General features: G+C 39.3%; 1 protein-coding gene across 1 annotated transcript; it reads right to left on the bottom strand.

The window, feature by feature from the left end:
• Positions 1–4,159: 4,159 nt before the first annotated feature.
• On the bottom strand, positions 4,160–20,489 carry NDFIP1 (Nedd4 family interacting protein 1; the record flags this gene model as incomplete). The annotated part of the gene is made up of 7 exons (XM_019534725.1): positions 4,160–5,214; positions 9,868–9,973; positions 12,577–12,643; positions 15,031–15,155; positions 16,291–16,378; positions 17,827–17,957; positions 20,384–20,489. Coding segments are annotated over 6 exons (621 nt in total), but the record flags the coding sequence as incomplete, so codon positions are not given.
• Positions 20,490–20,923: the final 434 nt, after the last annotated feature.

The raw sequence follows: 20,923 nt of genomic DNA on the forward strand, positions 1-20,923 counted from the left end.
ACCATTGATTTGTTACTATGTACAGCTGCTATGGTTAAGATAATCTTATTAACCAGACAAGTCAAAGGAGATGAAAAGTATGGAGACTTCTACTAGGGGGATAATGGAGAATGCAAAATTAATGCACAAACCAGTATTGCCAGGAATGAGTTATGCAGTTTATGACAAAAGGGAACCCAGCGATGGAGTATCTGCAGAAGGCAGGCATGTTTGTTAGTGCTCACATTGCTACTACTAAATATAATTTAAATTTTTGATACAGTAATACCTGCAATATTAGCTGTTTCTATCACAATTTTTGTAATACAGGTAGGCCAAAGGGAACTTGTGTATATTGGTAAATTGCTAAGCAGCAAATACTAAAAGGAAGAACAGTCCTGTTCATTTCTTGGGCAGTCAACATACTCAAAACAGTATTTTATGAAGGAACTACCCTGAATGAACTTAATGACCTTTTCCTGTTCCCAACATTGCTAAGTGTTTTTATATAATGAGTAATGTGTCACCAATAAAACTCAGCCTTGTAAATACATCATATTCAAAGAGTTTTTAAAAAGGCTCTTTAATTTGACTGCTACTAGATTTGGCTTATTGTATGTATTTTCTGTAACACATTTGTTTATCTTTCCCTCTAATTAAACTGTACTGTGCTCCAAATATGAAGCAATAAAAAAACTAGGTGTTATTCAAGCCTATTTCATGATGTAATGAGATGGCAGCAAGGCCCACATACTCTCTAGATATGATCTAAAATACAGAAGAGCTAGACACATTAAACTACCATAGACTAAACTGCTGTTTAACTTTTCCCAACTAAGTTATAGGCCTATATCTGTGATATACATCTCCTGCATGCCCTCAAATTCCACTGACCTCGAGGGCACATGGCACTTCACAGAATCAATGCCAAGGTGGTCTTAAGTGATCATGCTATGTGATATTATAAAATAGGCCAAGACACAGTGAATTACTTACATGAAAGCGGCCAATAAAAACAAGTGAAAGTCATTGGTATTGTGGTGGCCAAAATGTAATGAATTCAACTTTGAGACATCTTGCAAGTAGAGAGGCCTTCGGGTGAAAGCAGAGAAACCTATGAAAGGTTATTCTTTTTCTTTTCTTTTTTTAAAGAACTAATAGTTCGTCAACCACTTCTTGGAAACATAACTGTTAAAAAACAAACTCAGCTGGACTGAAAGGAGGAAAGAAAATTTCAAGCTTTTTAAGCAACTGGGAGGTCTCTCACGAACTTGTTTCACTTCTCAGCTTTAATCCTCTTTATTTCATGCGAAAGCTATGGACAATTAGCACCAACCTTTTCATGTGAAGCTGAACTCCTATTAGAATAGGATGAAAGGACACAGGGACAGATTTTATACAGTCTCCCCCATGACAGTCCTCCATTCTTTGTAGACAGATTTAATTTCCTCCAACACATGGTGTTCTCTCTCTCACCCCTCATCCCCTGCTTTTCCTTTCCTCTTGGGAACCGGAAATAAGACATCAAGGAACAATTTTCTAAAATAGCTGGAAAAAGAAAACTCCAAGCACAGCTTGTAAACGGTTGCAAAGAAAACAGTGAATCATACAAACATTTCTAATATTTGGACCAAACAGGAATTACTTTTCTTCAGCATTGCCTGGTCTTTTTGTATAAAGGCTCATGATGGAAATATTAAACCTATTACCTTATTAAAGATGTGCAGTGAAATAATCTTTTGGTCAGAGCAGAGAACTGAGCCAGGAAATCCTGAATCTAATCCCATCTCTGCCAAAAACTCACTGTGCAACCTTAAACATGTTAGTCTCTTGTTTCTTAACCTGCAACATGGCATGGGCAACACTTGGTCATTTTAATCCTACAATGAACTGTTAGATAAATGCAAAGCACCAACAACCATAAGGAAAGGCCCGGAAATCTCCAAAATAAAAATCCTAGTTTCACCTTCAAGCAGAACAGTTTGGTTCCTGAATGGAACAGACTGGGCCAAGGAAATAAATTAGACCTCTTGAGAGACTAAACAGTAGAGATTGGCCCAAACACCAACACCCTCAGACTTGCGACGTCTGGAGTGGTGTTTTGTGGCTGAGGCCCATCAGTACTAAATGATACACATTGGTTTTTATTTCAAGAACTTTGCAATTAAAATATCATGGAAGACAAAAAAAAAAGTATTTTAGGCGCTAGATACAAAGCTGAAGAAGTTCCTACTGAGACAGAGATTATGTACATTTTTTTCAAGCAAACTTCAACAGCTCCAATTAAAGGTTGCCCACAGTTTCACCCTTTGAGATTACATTAAAAACTGGATATAAGGAGAAATCTCCTATTGGAAATCACAAGATTTCACCCGCCATTTGTGCAAGTAAACTCACACTCTTACTCTGGACACTTCAATAGGTTTCTAAAAGCTGGATGCCACTGGAATCCATTTTAATGGAAGGACTAATTAAAAAGATTTACAAAATAAGGCCTAATTCCTACAATCACTGAAATTCACAATCTCAATTATAGGACCATCCCTACCAGCATCACCAAGACTAGGGGGGAAAAAAAGGTCATGTCTAAGGCATTTTAAAGTCTCTTCTAAAATTGGTAAAATAAGACTAAAGTAGTTGCATTTGGGAAAAATATACTAAAACTTTATGTATATTAATCCCTCTCCCAGAAACAGCAAAATGGATGTCTTCATAGAGAGAGTCTGAGATATTAAAAATACACTTTTACAATGACTACAGAGTCATTTAAATTGTACTGTGACTTCAGACTGACATTTTAAGAATGGTAGCAGCTCTCTGCAAATTAAAGGAACTCAGCTTCAACAGGCGGATCAAATACCATTGTCAGAACCTCACTGATACGATTCTTTCAAACAGCTCAGGAAATGACCACAGGAAGAGAGGATGTGACACCTTTCTGGAAAAAACCGCAACTCTATGCCAGGTGACAATTGTAAACACAGCTTCCTACAACATCCTCTTTTTCAATGCATCTTTGTAAGAGGGAGAAAGATGTTTCATATTTCTGATCAAGACTGCAATTTTTGTTCTAGTATAATGTTTTCAAACGGGGGGATGCAAATTTTTAAAGAAATATCATTCCTTATATAGCCTTTAGTACAGGCAATTACACTGGCATAGATTTCTTGTACCAGTAAAGCTTAGTCCAGTTCCCACAAAATCTGCCTGCTGTTTGAACCTGTCCAGGTCTTTAGAGTATTAGGAGAGTCCTGGTTGGCAAATTGTAGGTTAGGAAAACAAAAGGCATTTGGTGAATGAAAATTATCACCTGATTCTATGTGGTATGAAATGGTGTAACTCTCATGAAAGCTAAACTGTTTCTCATTTGAGCTTGAAATTTGGAGAAGTTGGCTTGCCTAGTTTTAAAAAAAAGTCCAAACAATTCACCCATTTTTACAGAACATCCCTCTGCCTACCACATAATGAAATTCCTTGAAAAAAGCAGTCAGAATTACTATTTGAGAATAATAATTGAACTGTGGGTATCTGATAAGTCTTTAAGACACCAAACAGAAATAGGAATGCCTAATATTCCAGTAGTCTGAATGCACAAGACCAAATAAGGTCCAAATGCCAAGAGAATAAACATAAGGCTAATCTACCAAGTTTGGGCAAATGTGATTTAGAGTTCTCCAATGCTACAGATTTTGCTTTACAGCATAAACCTAATAATTCTCCCTGTGCAGTCCTATTCCTATTTAAAAAGGAAGTCTGTATATAACCTCCATAGATATTTGCCAATCCAACTGCTTATTTGTCAAGCCTGTACAGTTTTGAAGTTCTGCTGTGCACCAAGATTATGAATAAATCATTTTGCAAACAGATGAAGAGGTTATACATTCAAAACTAACCAAACAATTTAAGATTGTTCACACAATCACTTGTTTCTAAGCTGCCAGAAATATTGGTTAAACTGGTCATTGCCTGAAGGACTTGATAATGGGTTATATAATGAGAGAAAAACACCTTGAACTGAAGAACAGATGAGATTTGCATAAAACTTTCTTTTACAGAAAATTTCAAATATCCAAATCAGTCACAAATCAGTCTGGAAGACATTAAACAGGCTGCCTGTATAATCAATAGCCCTATGCTGATTAAATTTACATTCTAAATTAAAAACTGATCTACAACATTCGCTACATAAGTGACATTTATTAATGTTCTGCTGTATTTACACTTTTATCATAGTAAAACTCCAAGGTGAATTACCACTTGGCTGAAAGCACAAAAGTGCACATTAAGTCTACACTTATAATGCATCATAGTTTCTGCTAACACAAATTATAAAAGCAACAATTACAGGTATGTTAAGAATCATCTCAAAAGTCCCAAGCCAACTGAGATAGAAGAGAGAAGAAGAGAGGAGAGAGAGAAGAGAACCTTTGTTTTGCAAGGTCAGATGTCTTTTATTTTTTTTTATACAAAGTTGCATTGTTATCTTTGAGCTTTACATTACCCATGTGCACTGTGAAAATCCTGATATAGTCCCAAGTGTATGCAGTATGAAAGTAATATATACCCCAAGGGTTGAAATAAAGAGTATTAACTCCCCCGCCCCCCACCAAATTAATACTTCCGCCACCTTCAAAATAATATTCTTTCATATTAATCATGCCTTAATAATCTGTATTATATATGCTGCCTTTACTTTCAGGCATAGACAGAACAGGTTATTTTCAATTTAAACAGCAGATAGGCATTATGTGCAGAAATGCAGTCATAATAAAACCATCTTCTAAACTTTTGAGAACACCCCTTCAAAACAGTCAGCATTATACATATTATACACTAAAATATCAGATTCTGAATTCATTTTTTAAGATGGAGAACAAAATAAACCAAGACTGCCCCCTACTGACTACAGGAGCATGGTTCATGCTATTCAAATGACTACAAATACTATAAGGCTTTATTAGCACATCACAGACTTGATTGCAATAGCTTTTTCAAACATTAGCCACTAATGATTCAATGATTACAGAATTCTGCATTAATTATTAAAATTTTACACCTAGAAACAAATAGAAAGAAATGCTTTTCTTTTTCAACAGTACTTTTATTTATTTATTTTAAAGCGGATGATTATTTTTTCTTCTGTGTTCAGAGTCTTGATTCACTTCCTGCAGGTGTCCTGTTATTCTTGCGGGAGAACTCATATCTTAATGCAGGAAGATATTTGCCAGAAAACATCTGTCAGAGAAGGATATTGAATATTGAAACTATAGTTAGACTGCTATTTTAGATTAGAGAAGGATGTAACTCACAAAAAGGTGCAGGATGTCTGAACACATACGAAATGCAGTTCAGCATTAGTTATGCAATTACAGCAATGGCACAATTACACAGTAGTTTTATGCACATTTACAAATTTAAAGCGTTCATACCCTTTGGAACATTAAGCAACAGAAAAAAAATAGAGCAATGGGCCAGAGTCTGTTCTCACTTATGCTGGCATAAATCCACAATAATGCCAGTCAAGTAACTCGAGTTAAACTATTTGCACTTGAAAAATGGAACAGACTTTGAATACAATGCTTGGTGTGCCCTATACTCATCCCTATCCTTACTTCTACCATCTTAGCTCCCAGAAGCCCTAGTCAGAAAACAGGATACCACTGCACAAACACAGAACAGAAAGCTCTTCTAAGCTCAAATGCAGGGAACATGGAAAAGCCAACCTTATGAAATTCTCCATCTTGGTAACACTGGCTGGAAAGTTTTACATCCCTGACAGTATAAAACTAGTGCACTTACCACATAGCTAATGCTTTCTGCTTAGACACTGCTTTACTCAGCCAATTTCATGCCATTGCATACAAGGATGATTTCCAGCAGTGATAATGTCAACCATTTAAGTAGCAAATGCCCAAGCTTTGAGCTAGGTTAATTTAATCACAAACTACTTTTGGCTTTTTATAAAGCATTCCCCTATTCCACATCTCCTTTTAAACCAAAAAAAAATCACCAACGTAACAGTGACAAGTTTCCAAATGTGCTGTACACTTCCAGTGCTCCCCTAAAATGAAGAGGGTTTTATGCAAGAATAAGTCTACTCATTTATTCTTTTTAAGCAGTGGTTCTCAACCATTTTAGACTCGAGGCACCCCTCAGAACATGCCAGCTTTTAAAGTCCACATACTTGTCCACTTGAACTTCTGTATGATGATACTTGATGCATCTGTTCTGTAAGTTTGAGCCAAGCTTTTAAATTTGTTTTTTCTTTTATAGTTTCCCCTCATTCCCTCTTTTTGTAATATCAATTAGTAAACACATGTTTGCAGAAGAGCCCATCATCAAGTTTAAATAATATAATTTTAAAAGGAACTGCTCATTAAGGAAAGGTAAACACAGAGGATGTCTGGTTCCCATAATGTGTGGGAAGTGGACTTTCAAGAGAAGTCTAATAAGTAACATTTTCCTTTAGTCACTGGTCAGTATTTCTCACAGCAATCGACTCAAATGAAAGTAGATCATATACAATTAACATGAGCAATTTCAGAAAGTGACACAGACAACTGAAGATCTGACGTTTGTTTCAAAAAGCCACCTTTTCCAATCAGACGTGCATGTACACGCAGAGAGCTCAGTGCCATATGGGTATTCACTGCAAAGCATGGGAAAAAGAAAAGAAAGAATGGAATGAGGCTCGATCAAGGTAGGTATTTCAGGGAAGGCCAAAGAATCCCTTGCTTTTTCCAATGCAGCAGAAAGAGTTGGTTTCCATTTCTACCTGGAACTGATTACATTCATGCTATAATAATTCACAGAAGCATACAATGCAGTCAGCAGAGCTGCCTCCCAAATTGACTCCTACCACTGAGGGCAAACCAGCTCTAGCCCATCCTTAAGAGAACATTTTGGAGAACAATGAAGGAGGTCTGGGGAGAGGAAAAAGCATGGAAATAGTTTCTCTATTGCTTAAATTATCAGATGAAGGTGTGTGTAACCTATGTATTATTTCTTGTTATTTTTACTGGGTGAAGAGCAATTAACTATTACTGTTAATTACACTGTTCTACAAGTAACATCATGTGTCCTAGAGTTTTTGCATAGGTGCTTTTTAATTTTTTTTAAAAAAATCAAAACAAGTAAGCCAAAAAGACAAAAGTTTAACACAAGCCTCTCAACCCAATATTTGAGGGCCAGATCATGAGTCTATTTGAAGACAGAATGCTTTAAGGCACAAGGAAGTGTCAAAGCCTTAGTTTTTGTGAATGACTAGTGGTTTTAGCTGTGCAAATTGAGACATTTTTTAAAGACTTGACTTTTCTGAAAGTGCTGAAGTCACATTTTGAAAATCAAGGCCCTCTAAAAAGTCTCTAGTGGGGCACCCAAAAATCAATGCAGCCAAAAAAACCCCTATGTAATCAAAACTCATTTCAGGATTCAGGTCTTAAATCTTATGCAATCAAGGAATCAAGTAGTTCCCATAAGAAATGAGGAGTTACTTTTAGGAAAGAAACAACTAATTTGTTCAGAAAGAAGAACGGAACACAAGTTGCTATAAGTACAGAAGTCTTTACTGATCACATTTCATCTATGTAGCTCTTCAGCTGATGGCAAGCAAGCCCTTCTGTAACTCTGTGAATTTCAAACGCTACACTGGGAAGAGGACAAATGAAAAATTACAGTATAGAAATTCTTTTTTTTTGCTTTTTGCAGACTGACTTTTCTTCCATGGTCATGTAAATTCCCCTTGAATATAACCCTAAAGCCATGAGAGTTTTAAAGTTCTTTATTAAATGTTTAATGTTCTTAATTTACGCCATTCCTAACAAAAGGAAAATGGGACAGGAAAGCAAGTCTTAGTTGAGGGGGCTAAATCTAACTGATTGCAAATTTTGTTTTTCTGCTCCTGTCTCAACTATGACTGCTTCAGGCCTGTCCTAAGGAAATCTAGCATTGTGCTAATACTTTAAAAGGGATCATCACCAGGGATCCGGATATTCTGTTTCCCATGTAAAAACATGGAAAATCTGGATTTTCCCCACAGAAGTGGGAAACCATGGGTTTCCCCTTGCAGGCTGGTACAGTTCCAGCCTTTAAGGGGCTGCTCAGGGCTGGGGGAGCAGGGGAGGGCGACTGGAGGTAGGGGGTGCTGCATGTGTGTGCACATGCACACACATATGTCCAGAAATACAACCAGGCTGAATGGCAGGAGCAGCCCCTGTAGCTGGATAAAAATAAGTCTATGGGATGGGTGGAGGTTGGAGGGCCAGGACTCGGGAACCATCCAGGCATTCTATTAGTGATGTGTCGGATGGGCATGGGGGGGGAACCTGCACAAACAGTGAAGCGTGGGGCTACAGCCCGGCTGGACTGGCACCAAGCATGAGCCACCTCCGCAGCCCAGTGGGCAGGACCTTGCATGGGAGGGCAGAGCACAGCAAGGACGTTCAGTGCTGTCGCCACCACCACCACAAGCTATGCGGCAGCCACGCTGCCAAAGTGAGATGCTCCCTGCCCGGCCGGCAACTCTATGCTGCTGCCACCACCTCTGCTTTAGCCAGGTGGGCGGGGGGGCCTCGCCACGGCAGCTCAGCTGGTATGGGGTCCTGGCAGCAGCAGCACTGAGCCTCTCCACTCCACTCCACTCCGCCATTGTGCACCAGGTCCTACCCGCTGAGCTGCAAAGGCTCCCAGGAGGAAGGCAGCAGGGTGGGGAGCCCACATCTTCCCTCCAGCCAGATTGTGGGGTAGGCTGGGTGTTTGCACTCTTCCCTCTGCTCTGGCAACAGCAGCTACCACCTCCCATGTCCAGCAGCCCAGGCTCAGGCACTGCTAGCTGACTGCAGCTGGTGCCTGCGGAGCAGGAAGCAGGGAGCGGGCAAGATGCAGCTGCCTTGTCCCATAGCCCTGGGGAACCCCTCTGGCAGGGCTGCGGGGCAGGGCTGCAGGTCAGGAGTAAGGGGGAACTGCAAAGATGGGGGCTGTGGGTCAGGAGTGAGGGGCACCGGCAGGGCTGGGAGAGGCAGGGGACTGTGGGTGAGGAGTGAGAGATTTTGGGGTTCTTAAATCAGAGAATTCTGGATTTTTATCAGAAAAAAACAGGATCTCTTATCACATACCACTCAAGCGCCAAAGAAACCTCATGCTTACAGATATTTCCTTCCCCTCATAGAGGGAAAGTTAATTCAAACCATTATCTATTAGGAGGAGGAAATGTACCAGAAAGAGGCAACCACTTAAGCTTCCTCCATTAAAGTCCCACAAAAATCCAAAAAAAAGGGCAAGAAAAAGGTAGTTTGTTCATGTGCAACCCACAAGCAGGGGAATTTTGCACCTTAAAGAAAGACCTTAAGTACTCAGGGTATTACAATATGTTACAGGCACGCAAGAGCAATTTCCAAGAAAAAGGAATATGTGTAGGTCGAGTTTCTCCCAAAACTTGGCAGAAAATTTGAGCAATATAGAAAATCCACACAAATTACTGTTTCTGGGACATAAGCCAAAGACACTGGTACATACCTTTGCTTTGGCTACGTCTGTGACCTTAACTGATGTTAAGGATATGCCACATGTTTCACACAAGTACTAGTTAAATGATACATCCTTCAGGGTACACAAGGAAACCAAGCAATGGGATCTGCTCAAGTACTCCAAATCCTGGATTTACAAGACTCTAAAATTCTCTATATTAAATCCTGAAACAGATATTTGATTTTTTATGGTATGTCAAATAGGATACTTGCTCTGCTGCCACAAGGAAGCTAGACCTAGAAGCATGTAGTGTATGCAAAACACAAAAAGTAAACTATCCCCCACTTCCTTATTCTATGAAATCACAGCAGAAAATACCTTCCCTGAAGAAGGTGCCTGATAAAGAGGGGGGAAAAGATTTACCTTTAGTAAATAAAGAGAACTCTGGTCCTTGGAAGAGTAGAAAATGTATCTGGCATCTTCCGAACCTTTGCATAATTAATAAATCCTCTGAGAAACAGCAGAAAGCCTAAAAGGAAAAAATGTTTTTGTTCAATTAAACTAAATCTATGCAATTTCCAAAATTACTGCAACTATTATTACTAATACTGCTAGAAAAATGTAATTTTAAAAACTTCAAAGCATCCAGAAGTCAGCTAAAGAAATTTTAACTCTTGATCAGGACATTTTTTTTTATAATCAAGTCAATCTAGAAAAGATAATTCCATGGGAGAATAATATTTTTTATGAAACTGAGTTATGTATTTGGAAAGTTTTTAATTATGCCACTAAATATTTGGTACCAGCTGAAAAATGTACAAAACAAGCAGAAACATATTTCATATTTTAATATATGTTTAAAGTTCTACAAATGAAAAGTGCTATATAAGAAGTATCTACTATGTTTTGGTTTCAGAATTATGCTGTATGAATTACCTTGAAAATAGGGGTGTTGGATTAAAATATTATAATCAGAAACCCTGCTACTGAGCAATTTGCCGAGGAGAAATGTCCAGGAGGATCCAGGGCCAGATCCCAGAGCCTCATAGATTGTAGGGGACTGAGGAAGGGAAGGACCGGTCAATTAAAGAACTATCACAAGATGACAGCCCTCAAAAAGGCCAATTCTAGGGTATACTTTCAGTACAGACAGAGAAGTACTAGTATATTTGCACAAGGCACTGTACAGTGGTTTCTGTACAAGGCACTGTTTTTTCTTACTTTCTTCCTATGGCAATGCAGTATTTTGAAGTTTTAAAATCAAGTGGTTTGAGGCTGTGGTATGTGAGAGGGGCTAAGTGGACATACTGTCAGCCTCTTGGCAAACAAAGACAATCATACAATAAATGTTTATTAAGGACTCCACTCAATGGCCTGAGAAACCCCTACCAGCCCCTAGGTTCCTAATAAAGAGGCACTATGTGTTTCTGCTAAAAATGGTGACATAGAATTTTCAACTTTATGCATCTTTCAGAAAAGAACCATAGAGTTTTGTACCCAAATTACTTTAAAGTCAGATTACTGTTATGTGAAAGAAAGATTACACAGTATTATTTATTTGTTCAACAGGAAATGCCACTACATTTTTTATATGTTTTAATGACTTCCCATGTCATTAGAATTAACTTTTTTTCTGCTTCTGTTCAGGAAGAGTTAGTCTAGTGATATTTCTAAAGTTCTTGAGACCATCTGATGAAAACACGTGGTTCTAAGTAATATCGCTTTACCTCCTTTGCATGCAACAAATGACATTTCCACTAGATGGCAACACATGCACCCCAAGAATTCAGGAAAATGTGTCTTGGGTAAACATTTTAAAAGCCAAGAAAAATCAGCTGCTAAATAGCTGGGCAAAAAGGTGCAGCAGAATTGTGCTGCACACATATGGGGGTTCTTTGGGTGGTCTCTTGAGACACTGGGAGGCTAAGATGGTCATTTGTAGAAGTTTAACAGGCAGTCCTCAACTTACACTGTTTTGAGTTGCAACATTTCGCACTTGCAACATTTATAAATTGACACCGTTTCAATTTTACGACCTCAGTTTTGACTTTACAACACTTAATCCAATGCAACACCATGCTAGCGAACAAGTTCACTGCGTCACTCATCTCCCTGGAGAACATCTGTCCAAACTTCCTTGGACACTTTTTTAAGAAAGCAGACATGACTCCAGAAACACCTGCAGCCAAGACTCCTGAGAAGACTCCAGCCAAGAACCCTTCAAATAGTCCAACCAAGAGCCTTTCAAAAAGTCCAGCAAAGTCACCTCAAAGAAGTCCTTCCAAATCAATATGATTGCTATTTACAATATAAATACATTAATGTAGCTCTATTACTCATCTATAATTGATCGCATACAAAATTCTGGGGTATTTTTAGTGAAAACAGAGTATTGGGCCTTGGTTCAGGAACCAATCCCCCATTTATAACATTGTTTCTTCTGAGAAAATTGGTTCTGAGTTACAATGCTTTGACTTAAGAAGCTGTTTTCAGGAACCAATTGTGTCGTAAATCTGATAACTGCCTATATTATCATTTTATCCCATCATGTAAGTATAGGGAGAGAGTAGCCACAGAGTTAAAGAACAAAACTGCTCAGTGTGTTACACCTCTAGAGGCTTGTTTAAAAAGAAGGGTTACAGCTGGACACTTTGAAATAGATTTCTGATTGATACTCAGATGACAGATATTTCAGTGCTGCAAAGTTTGTCATCTTTAGAGGGTTAATGCATCTAAAAGGTCCTCCCCCACAGGTCCTTATGATGGTCCCAAGACTATGACTCCAAATGTGATTGGTTCAATAACCTATATTTCTTGCTTTTAAGTCACTTATAAGAGTTTCTCCTGTAAGTTGTAGTACAGATTGACATCTGGCAGCTGTTAGATCAATTCCAGGCAGTTCTGCTGATCTTTAATACTTTTTTTACTTTGTAGAGGTATTCTTTCCCATACTTACCTTCTTGAAGGCAGCAGAAGAATGTAGATGCTCACATGCACCAACCTAGAAGATTTGCACTACCAGAATGAAATTAGTTATAAAAGGTAACTTTTTGATTTCATTCCGCTAGGCATTTAACAACCAGGAAAGTAATATCACATTTTGCTTAAATGTAGAACATTGTAAGAACTTACCTAGCACAAGGAAAACCCACCAAAGCCAGTACTGACCATCAAAGTAACCAGGGAAATAGGTGGAGAACTACAAAAGGAAAAAAAATTAAAAGTACTTGATGCTTTCTGGGTCAATCCTAGTTCTACTGATATCTGTGGGTACCTAGATCATGGCCTTTATGGAGAAGAATAAGTGGGATTTGTAAGGTTTGCCTCAGAAATGGGATGTAAACACTGTTCCAGGAATGAGCTGAAGTGAAGCGTTTTCATTTTACAGCCCTTCCCCACAAATGCCACATCCAAAGGTACAACTGGATGCCTGAATGTCCTGGGTGGCAGCACTATAGCTGCTTCTATTTTTGCACCTCCTGCACGCCCCTCAGGGTCAACATCTGGCCCTGGTGCCCCAATCACCCCTCTTTATTACACTCATGGCCAAACCAACTGCTCTGACAATGGAGAAGCAAGCAGATCTCTGGCACCCATCTCCACCAATCCTAAAACAAGCTTATAAGGGATGACAGTACTGAACAACTGAGCTTTCCACCCTTTTGCTGATTATCAGCCTCTGCAAATTTTGCAAACAATATACAAAACCAATGAGGCTGAAGTAAGGCCATGAAGTAAAGTAAAAAGAATATTCAGACAGGAAGATCTCCAACTGGGAAAACTGTTTCCTATTAAATAAGACATGCCCTTGGCACTGACTTTATTACAGCATCAAATTTCATTATTTTGTCAGTAGTAAATTTAATTTGATCTTTTTCCATTTTTTTGAAGTTTGTATCATGCAAATGATAAACTCAGTATTAATCAAATCCCCAGTTAAGGCTGACTGTCCTTATCACTTCCTTTTCATATTCCAGTAAATAGCATATAGGACCACTGTTACAAAGATGCCTGAAAAATTTAAGTGTTGTACAATGGCACAAGTTAATTAAATACCCTGTTGGCAATACCTCACTCCTAGCACAAGCAGATTAAGGATGAAGTGACAGCCTTACACTGAATCCTTTTGCTTCTACTGATGTGCTGGTAAGTCTTTAATTTATTTGGGTTTTATAGAATAGGCTCCTTTTGCATGTCTATGTGCCATTTTTCCCAACACATCAGCATCTCACAGGCTGCACACAAGAAGTATTTGCCACGGCAAAAATGGGTTTTACACGTTCAGAAAAAATACAGGATTAGCATTACATATTTCTTTTAGCCTATACTTCTCTTCTGTGAGAAGCAATGATTTATGTGTGTGAAAGCTTTAACTGGACCAGATGCCTGGTTTGGATACTAACAGACAAGCTTTCAAATGCAATTCATTCTTCTTCAGGAACCTGAAGCTTATCTAAGTCTATTCCAACAAGGCAATTGGTCCAATAAAAGATATCACATACCAAAATCCTTGGCTCTCACATTTCCTGGACCATCACATCTACATCATTCCAGCACTGTGCGCAACTTCCTTGGCTATGTTATTTTCAAGATTATTTTCTCACTACAAAAAAGTAGAGGGTCACACACTTTATTACTTATGTATGTTGAGTTATAGGACCAGCTGAGTCCCCAGTACCAGCTGGCCCACACAACCAGGTCTCTTTTTTCAACCGCACTTCACAGCTTAGTTTACATGGGCAAAGAAACATGCATTCCTCTAGTAAACTGCTGTGTATGAAATATGGAAAGAGCAGCAGAGGGCATCAGAGAGCTCATTCTGTCTGTAGCAAGAAATGGTTGTTCAGTGGGCCTGACGAGAGTCAGGCCTTCTTGATTTTCCAATTTTCCTGAAATGAATAGGGCTCTATCTATTGATGCCTAGAACACTGCTTACTGTAGTCATATTTTGCACAAGCTATTTTTTTCTAATGGGAGAAGGATGTGTTTACAAGGTTGGGAACTGTCAGTAACATATCTGTGATAAATGAGGATGATCTACCAACAAGGTTAATCCTAGTATCTGACTGAATAACAGGACAGTGCCACAACACAAGCATGAACTGTAACAAGTGCCACACTGGGAAGCTCTAGCTCCCCTTCTCATGGCAGACTCCTATTGGTTCTATAGCAGGATGTTTATGGTTTGGGATAAGGCCAACACAAATAAGCAAAAAGGTGGACAGAGGCCCTGAGGAAGGTGATACATCGTGCATACAGTAGCCCCCAAACCTTAGGTAGGAAGCAAGAGGCTGCTGCTGCTCACACAATCTACTGGCTGCTGGGGGAAAGGAGAGGTGGTCACAGACACATGCCCTCCCCCACACCCCAAGGGTTGGGCTAGGACATAATGCAATCATTCCTCAACCCCTGCTTCACACCTAGCACAAAACCCAATCACTCCGGCTTTACAAAGGATGGAAAAATTTTGCCCTTAATGAATAAGCCACCTCATTGTGAATGGAGATGAGCCATTATTAAGTAATGTACCAATACACTAAGTACTTAGGTACATGCCTGAACATTTTTTTCCGCTGTCTAACTTACCCTGACAATAAGGATCCACTTAATGAGAGAGAGACCAAACCCTGAAATGGCTCCATATCGTCCTGCAGCTGAAGTGGTCAAACAGAAAGACAAGAAAAACCCAATCCAGTTGAAGAGGAATGCCACTGAAAAAGCAAAAGGTAAAACCATGGTCAAAGTCTTTTTATATTTTAGGTTAATACCCATAAAATAAATTCTTATTCCTTTAAAAAGCTGCTAACATTGAACTCTAGTCCCAAGTGCATAGCATTTCTCCAAACAATGTGTTGCACAATAATGAAGAGTTGGTTCTCTCTCTCTCTCTCCCTCCCTCTCTGTCCTCCCTGCCCCCATCAGAAATTCTTCACAAATCTTTAACCGCAGATTTAATAGCTGATCTCCATACATTCTCTTCCCTCAGTCCCCCATTTTCCCTTTTAAACTTAGCTTAAGTTCCTTCTAGAGTAAGACAGTTTTGCTATTTTATATTTTTTAAATTTTAGAAGGAGCTAGTTTGTTTAATGTTAACCCACTGCTGGCTAAATTCTAAATTTGTAGTATTTCAAACTGAAAGCAAGGGTTCATTTTATATATATATATCTCTTTAAATAAGGCAAGCCCATATATAACCTCAGCAAAAAATACATAAATAAATAATTGATTTTAGTTAAAGGCAGGGAGGGTCTTTGGAGCTCTTTCAATAGCTTGCTCAGCAGCATAAGTGGGTGAACAGCAGGAGGAATCCTGGTCATTAAATCAGATAGGGTTAGGAATGATGCCTTCCACAGCTACTTACAGGGGAGGAGAAAAATCAAAATTTAGCAGCCACATGGTGCAGTACAGAGCAAAAATGCTTGGCCAGCATCCCTCTTTCACTGTTATGGTTCTGTAGCTAAAATTTTCAGCTTGTATTAAAATGGTTATACACGACAAAGGCTGGTATGATAAAGATGATAATGAAAAATGAAGAGATATGCCTCCACCTCGAACAGCTCCTCACAATATATCAATAGGTTTAATAAGCAAAAGAAAATCAAGTTCAAAGAGAAAAAGAAAAGAAGGAAAGCTTGGATTTGTAATGAAACCCTGGACGAACTGGAGAGAGTTTAATGTGCCTGATTTCTCTCCTGGGAGGATGAGAAATCCTTCACATCCCTTCCCCCATCCCAGAAAAAGAGCATATCTAGTTTTTCCTGTAGCTATGAAAATGGAAATGTTAACATATTTTTGCTACACAGGACCTTTCATTGAGAATATGGCCAAGACTGCACAGGTACTTACTGAAGAAAGTTAACATGAAAATTCCATCATTTCCTATCCTCAGCTGATCAGTATCATCAAAATCATCCCGTGCCACAAAGTCATCCTCCTACAATGAAATTGAGAAAGGGGTGAGGGGAAGTCAAGTTTAATTTGATCTACGTCACACAACAAGCCTGAGCTTAGGAGCTTACACAGGCTTCACAGCAAATGGTCATGAAATAGAGTTCTCAAACAGTAATGTGCCTTGTACAGTGCAAGGGCACAAAACGCTAACTTCCCATTTAAGAATTCCCTAGGCACAATGACATTTCTGCATCTTTAAGACATCAGGTACATGGGAGAGGCAATTTCCAAAAGTAATACAGGACATGACATATTGACTTGTCAGGCATGAGACTCTTTTGCAGATAGCCAAAACAAAGACACTTCCAATATCAACTATAAACCTCCCTTCCTGATCTAATATTTTCCCTCAAGGCTTAGATCAGGGGTCAGCAACCCCGGGCACATGTGCCAAGCATGGCGCACAAGGCCATTTTGCTCAGCACACCACTGCCAGCCCGGGCTCTAAGCAGCTGCTGCCAGCCACAGAGCCCAGGCTGCTCCCTGGGAGGCTGCAAGCCCTGCTGCAAGCAGACTGGGCTCCATGTGCCAGATGCAACTACGAGGCTGCAAGCAGCTGCTCCAGGCTCCGGCATGTTGGCACGCCAGCACCTTCTAAGGTAAACATTGTGTTTTTTTCGGCACTCCGGCCAAAAAAATGTTGCCTACCCTGGGCTTAGATAATCTCAGTGAAAACTGGAAGAAGAGAAAAAAAAAAATGGCAGATACTAGACATCTGATGCTGGTAATTTATTAACAAAGGCTAACTGGGGTAGAGAAGCATTGGGGACAACAACAAAGGAGGAAGAAGAAATCTATCCTGTCAGACAGTGGGTTTTATTATCCTCAGACCAGAAGGGCTGACCTCCAAAAAGATCAGTAAATGGTAGGAATGAGGAGTTAACTAACCTGAGAGGGGGCAAAAAGTTGGACTATGACCTCTTACTTTTCAAGTTTTGTCCTTATGTGGTTGCGGGGGAAAAAACATGGCTGACAGATTTACAAAGTGAGCCTTGACCTCTAAGACTCTGCCAACTCAGCTCTACTCCCCGTGTTATAACAACACTAGCACCTGAGCTCCAGGAACTCCCTTAAAAGTTTAGGTGCTTTGAGATCCCTCATGGGAGGTATTATGGAAGTGCAAAGTATGATCAAGTTTTAAACAATAAGCCTGCAGGCATGAACATTGCGACTATACCCGATTCCCACATTAATCCAAATGGCATATATCAGTTTTACTAAAAAATGTTACATCATGCCAGCTGGTCAGATAAAAAACTATTTGAAAAATACCTTGGCCCCTTTTGAGGAAATGCTATGGTGGCACGCACCAAAAAATAAATAAATAAATAAAATCAAGAGTTTTGATTAACAAGGTATTTAGGTTTATTTAGATGCATCAAGTTCTCAGAAAAGACCTTTAGGAACATGCAGGTAAACAAGTCAACTTACTCGTCCAGGAACCAAAGGAATGGTAGCTTCAGCCTTAGTTCTCTCTGCTTCATCATAACTAGGCAGTGTTGTAGCCACATTATAAGAAGGGGGCTTGGGAAAGCCCGACTCATCTTTGTAGTCAAAATATGCTACAGAAAAGAAGAAGAAAAAACCCCCTCACATTAACATAGGATACAACATGCCTCCAACTGCTGATTTGAGGAAAGCCACCACCAGCAAAAATAGCATGTAGAAGACCATACCCTTAAAAATTACCATTTTGTAGTGAAACACTAGTTTAATGTCACGTGTATTAGAAACTGAAAAATGCCATCATAAAAGTAGCAAAACAAATGTAAGCAGTATGCTAAGAATTTTAGAGGGTGAAGGGATTTCACTCTAGAGAAAAATCAGCAGGATAGTCCTCTTGAAGCAGGAAGACTGAAAAGAAACCTGAAACCATGTTAAACACATCCCTGCCACACACATATTCTTGAACTTTTTCTGAGAAAATACAGTGGTTCTTCAACTGGAAAGGAACAATATAGAAAGCACCAATTTAACTGGGTCTACCTACGCTCTCTAAGACAATACAGCTAACACATACATTCCAATAAGAGACATAGAAACTTTTACATTTTCAAACTTCAAATTGTTCCAAGCCCTCTGAAGTCCTTCAAGCTAAAGGCAATCAATTTGTCAGAAAGGGGCCCAGTTTGCTTTCTGAGGGGTGAAAAAGATAGTGGAATAAAGTCAAGTGTGCTATAACTGTGACCTGTTCTCTCAGACCTGTTGAAGAGTTAGACCATTCAGGGCACCTTTATGGGTATAGCACTGAATATAGTATGTTTTATAGATTCTCTAGGAAGCACCACTCAGAAGCATGGCAGATAGCATTGAATAACCTCTCCCCAGAGTGTGCTGGTTGCTTGCAAGATCTGTGATCCTGGACATCTCCATTTCCATCAAATTAACAATTTCTGCACAGGGAGGAAGAACGCAGACCACCCACTCCTCTGACCTATCTGGCAGACTGCAAAAGGTAGGTCTTTCAGGAAGACAGCTGAATTTGGGGATTACAAAAGCATAGCAAGATTGAAAACCAAATTTGCTCCAGAGACTGCCAGGTTGAGAAGGGACTGCAGAAAGGCTGTATATACATGTCAATGGGTTCCTTTTTGTATTTGCAAGGAGTAACTTCACCGCATAATTACCCTTAGCTAAGGTTTTTTTTAAATGTTTATTTGCTCTCTTGAATTGAGATGGCAACAAAGGGCTACAAGGACAGGGCTGTTATTTCCTTCCAATAGCCTTCAGTTTTCTTGTGAGTTTTTCTGCATTGCTTCTATGCAGCCATTATTATTTGATTTACAAGTTTGATCTGCATTTTCTGCAAAGAAAATGTTGCTGAGAGGAATGAAGATTTTGGTTATCATCAGCACAGAAGCAAACGCTCCTCTGAGAACTATTCATTTTTACTTGGTATGATCATGCAGATGAGAAGGGTACATTATAAGCTGATTTAGTCCATCTTAATCCTCTTTATTACTGAGAAACTATGATAGATGTAATCAGAACTAGAGCCATAATTAATCTAATAATACAATGGAACCATTCAGTAACTTCAGGAAGTGCAAAATATGGGTGCAAATTATGGCACCTTTTTCAAGGTGCTGAAATCTAGAAAGCCATAGATGGTTTGGGACTTTGTTACCTTAGAGATGGCCTTTCTACTTGTTTTCAAACATGACAGCACATAGATCCCTTGATGGGTAGTCAAAGAGAGGCACTCTCAATGGCCTATGTTTGAATGTGGAAAACACTCAGAAGGGGGATGAAAAAGGTCTGACAGCTTGAAAGATTATAAATGGAAGTTTCATTTTATCAACTTGATCTGAAAAATATGTTTTTGTTTTCAACTTTTCCAGGGTCTCAATCTGTTTTATTCATTATATGCTCATTATATGCTCAGTTAGCACAGAATATACACAGGATAAGTAAAATCAGGTAAGTATGGCCTTACTCCTAACATGATTCTTGCATTATGTAGAGAGTAACTGCCATAAAGTTATCTGAGATGAGCTTTTTTCCACATCATCAGTTCCAGCCATTTCCTTTTCCATGACTGCAGACAAAAGGTATTTAAAACACTGTACCATATTCAAGCATTTGTATACTCATTAAAAAACATAATTTAGCATTATAACCAACAAAGGAGCTCTGAGGACAAAAATAGTAAAGATACCTCAGGTAGAAGGAACAAGCCCTGTTCAAATGTCAGATCATTAGAGACAGACCACAACTCCTCACAGCACTCAAATGTTACCCTCCTTCTCTACACTGGGAGCTCTGTGAAATGTAAACTGAGCACCACTTTACGAGGATGACATCAGACAACTGCCACCAAAGTACGTTTTATTCCAAACCACAAGTAACTATGATCTGTTTCGATCCAGTCTCATCCCTCTACTCTTAGTTAAGCAAGGAGAGAGTACCTTCCCATAAAACAAACAAACAAGGGCATAAGAAATAAGAGAATGAATAAAAACACCTATTCCCTAGTTGCTGGCTTTACCTGCATTCTCTGCAGAAATGCTGCTGTAAGGTGGAGGGGCATCATTCACAGCTGGTGCAGTCTCACTAGGCTCCTCCTCATTCTGCAACTGAACAGAAGTAGTATTTACAATTTAACAGGGCTGAAAACACAGACAAGAAAAGTAAATGCACCCCCCTCCCATAAGCATTGATATACCTCATCCAGACATAACAGCACTGGGTGACATTTCAGCTGCTAAATTACACCTGCATGTCCATACAGCTCTTACCAAACTACTGCACAGCATCCTGTAACACCATTTGAAAATGTACGTAACAAACTTTGTTCCAGTTAAAATGAGTCTACATGGTAAGTCCCTTTACACATAGGTTCCACAGCACGGGTGCTTCTGGTTCCCACTTCCTCTGCACCAGCTAGCTGCAAACAGCAGCTGCATCAAAAAGGAGGAAATGGCAGGACAGACTCAACAGAGCACTCCGTGGCTCACTGTGGCTGTACTAAGAAAACTTGTGTTCAGGCAAGTTACCCAAAATAGGCTGCCTGCCTGTCAGTCATGCA

The sequence above is a fragment of the Crocodylus porosus genome, unplaced genomic scaffold (assembly GCF_001723895.1).
Source record: "Crocodylus porosus isolate Cpor-Errol unplaced genomic scaffold, CroPor_comp1, whole genome shotgun sequence".
Lineage (NCBI taxonomy): Eukaryota > Metazoa > Chordata > Crocodylia > Crocodylidae > Crocodylus > Crocodylus porosus.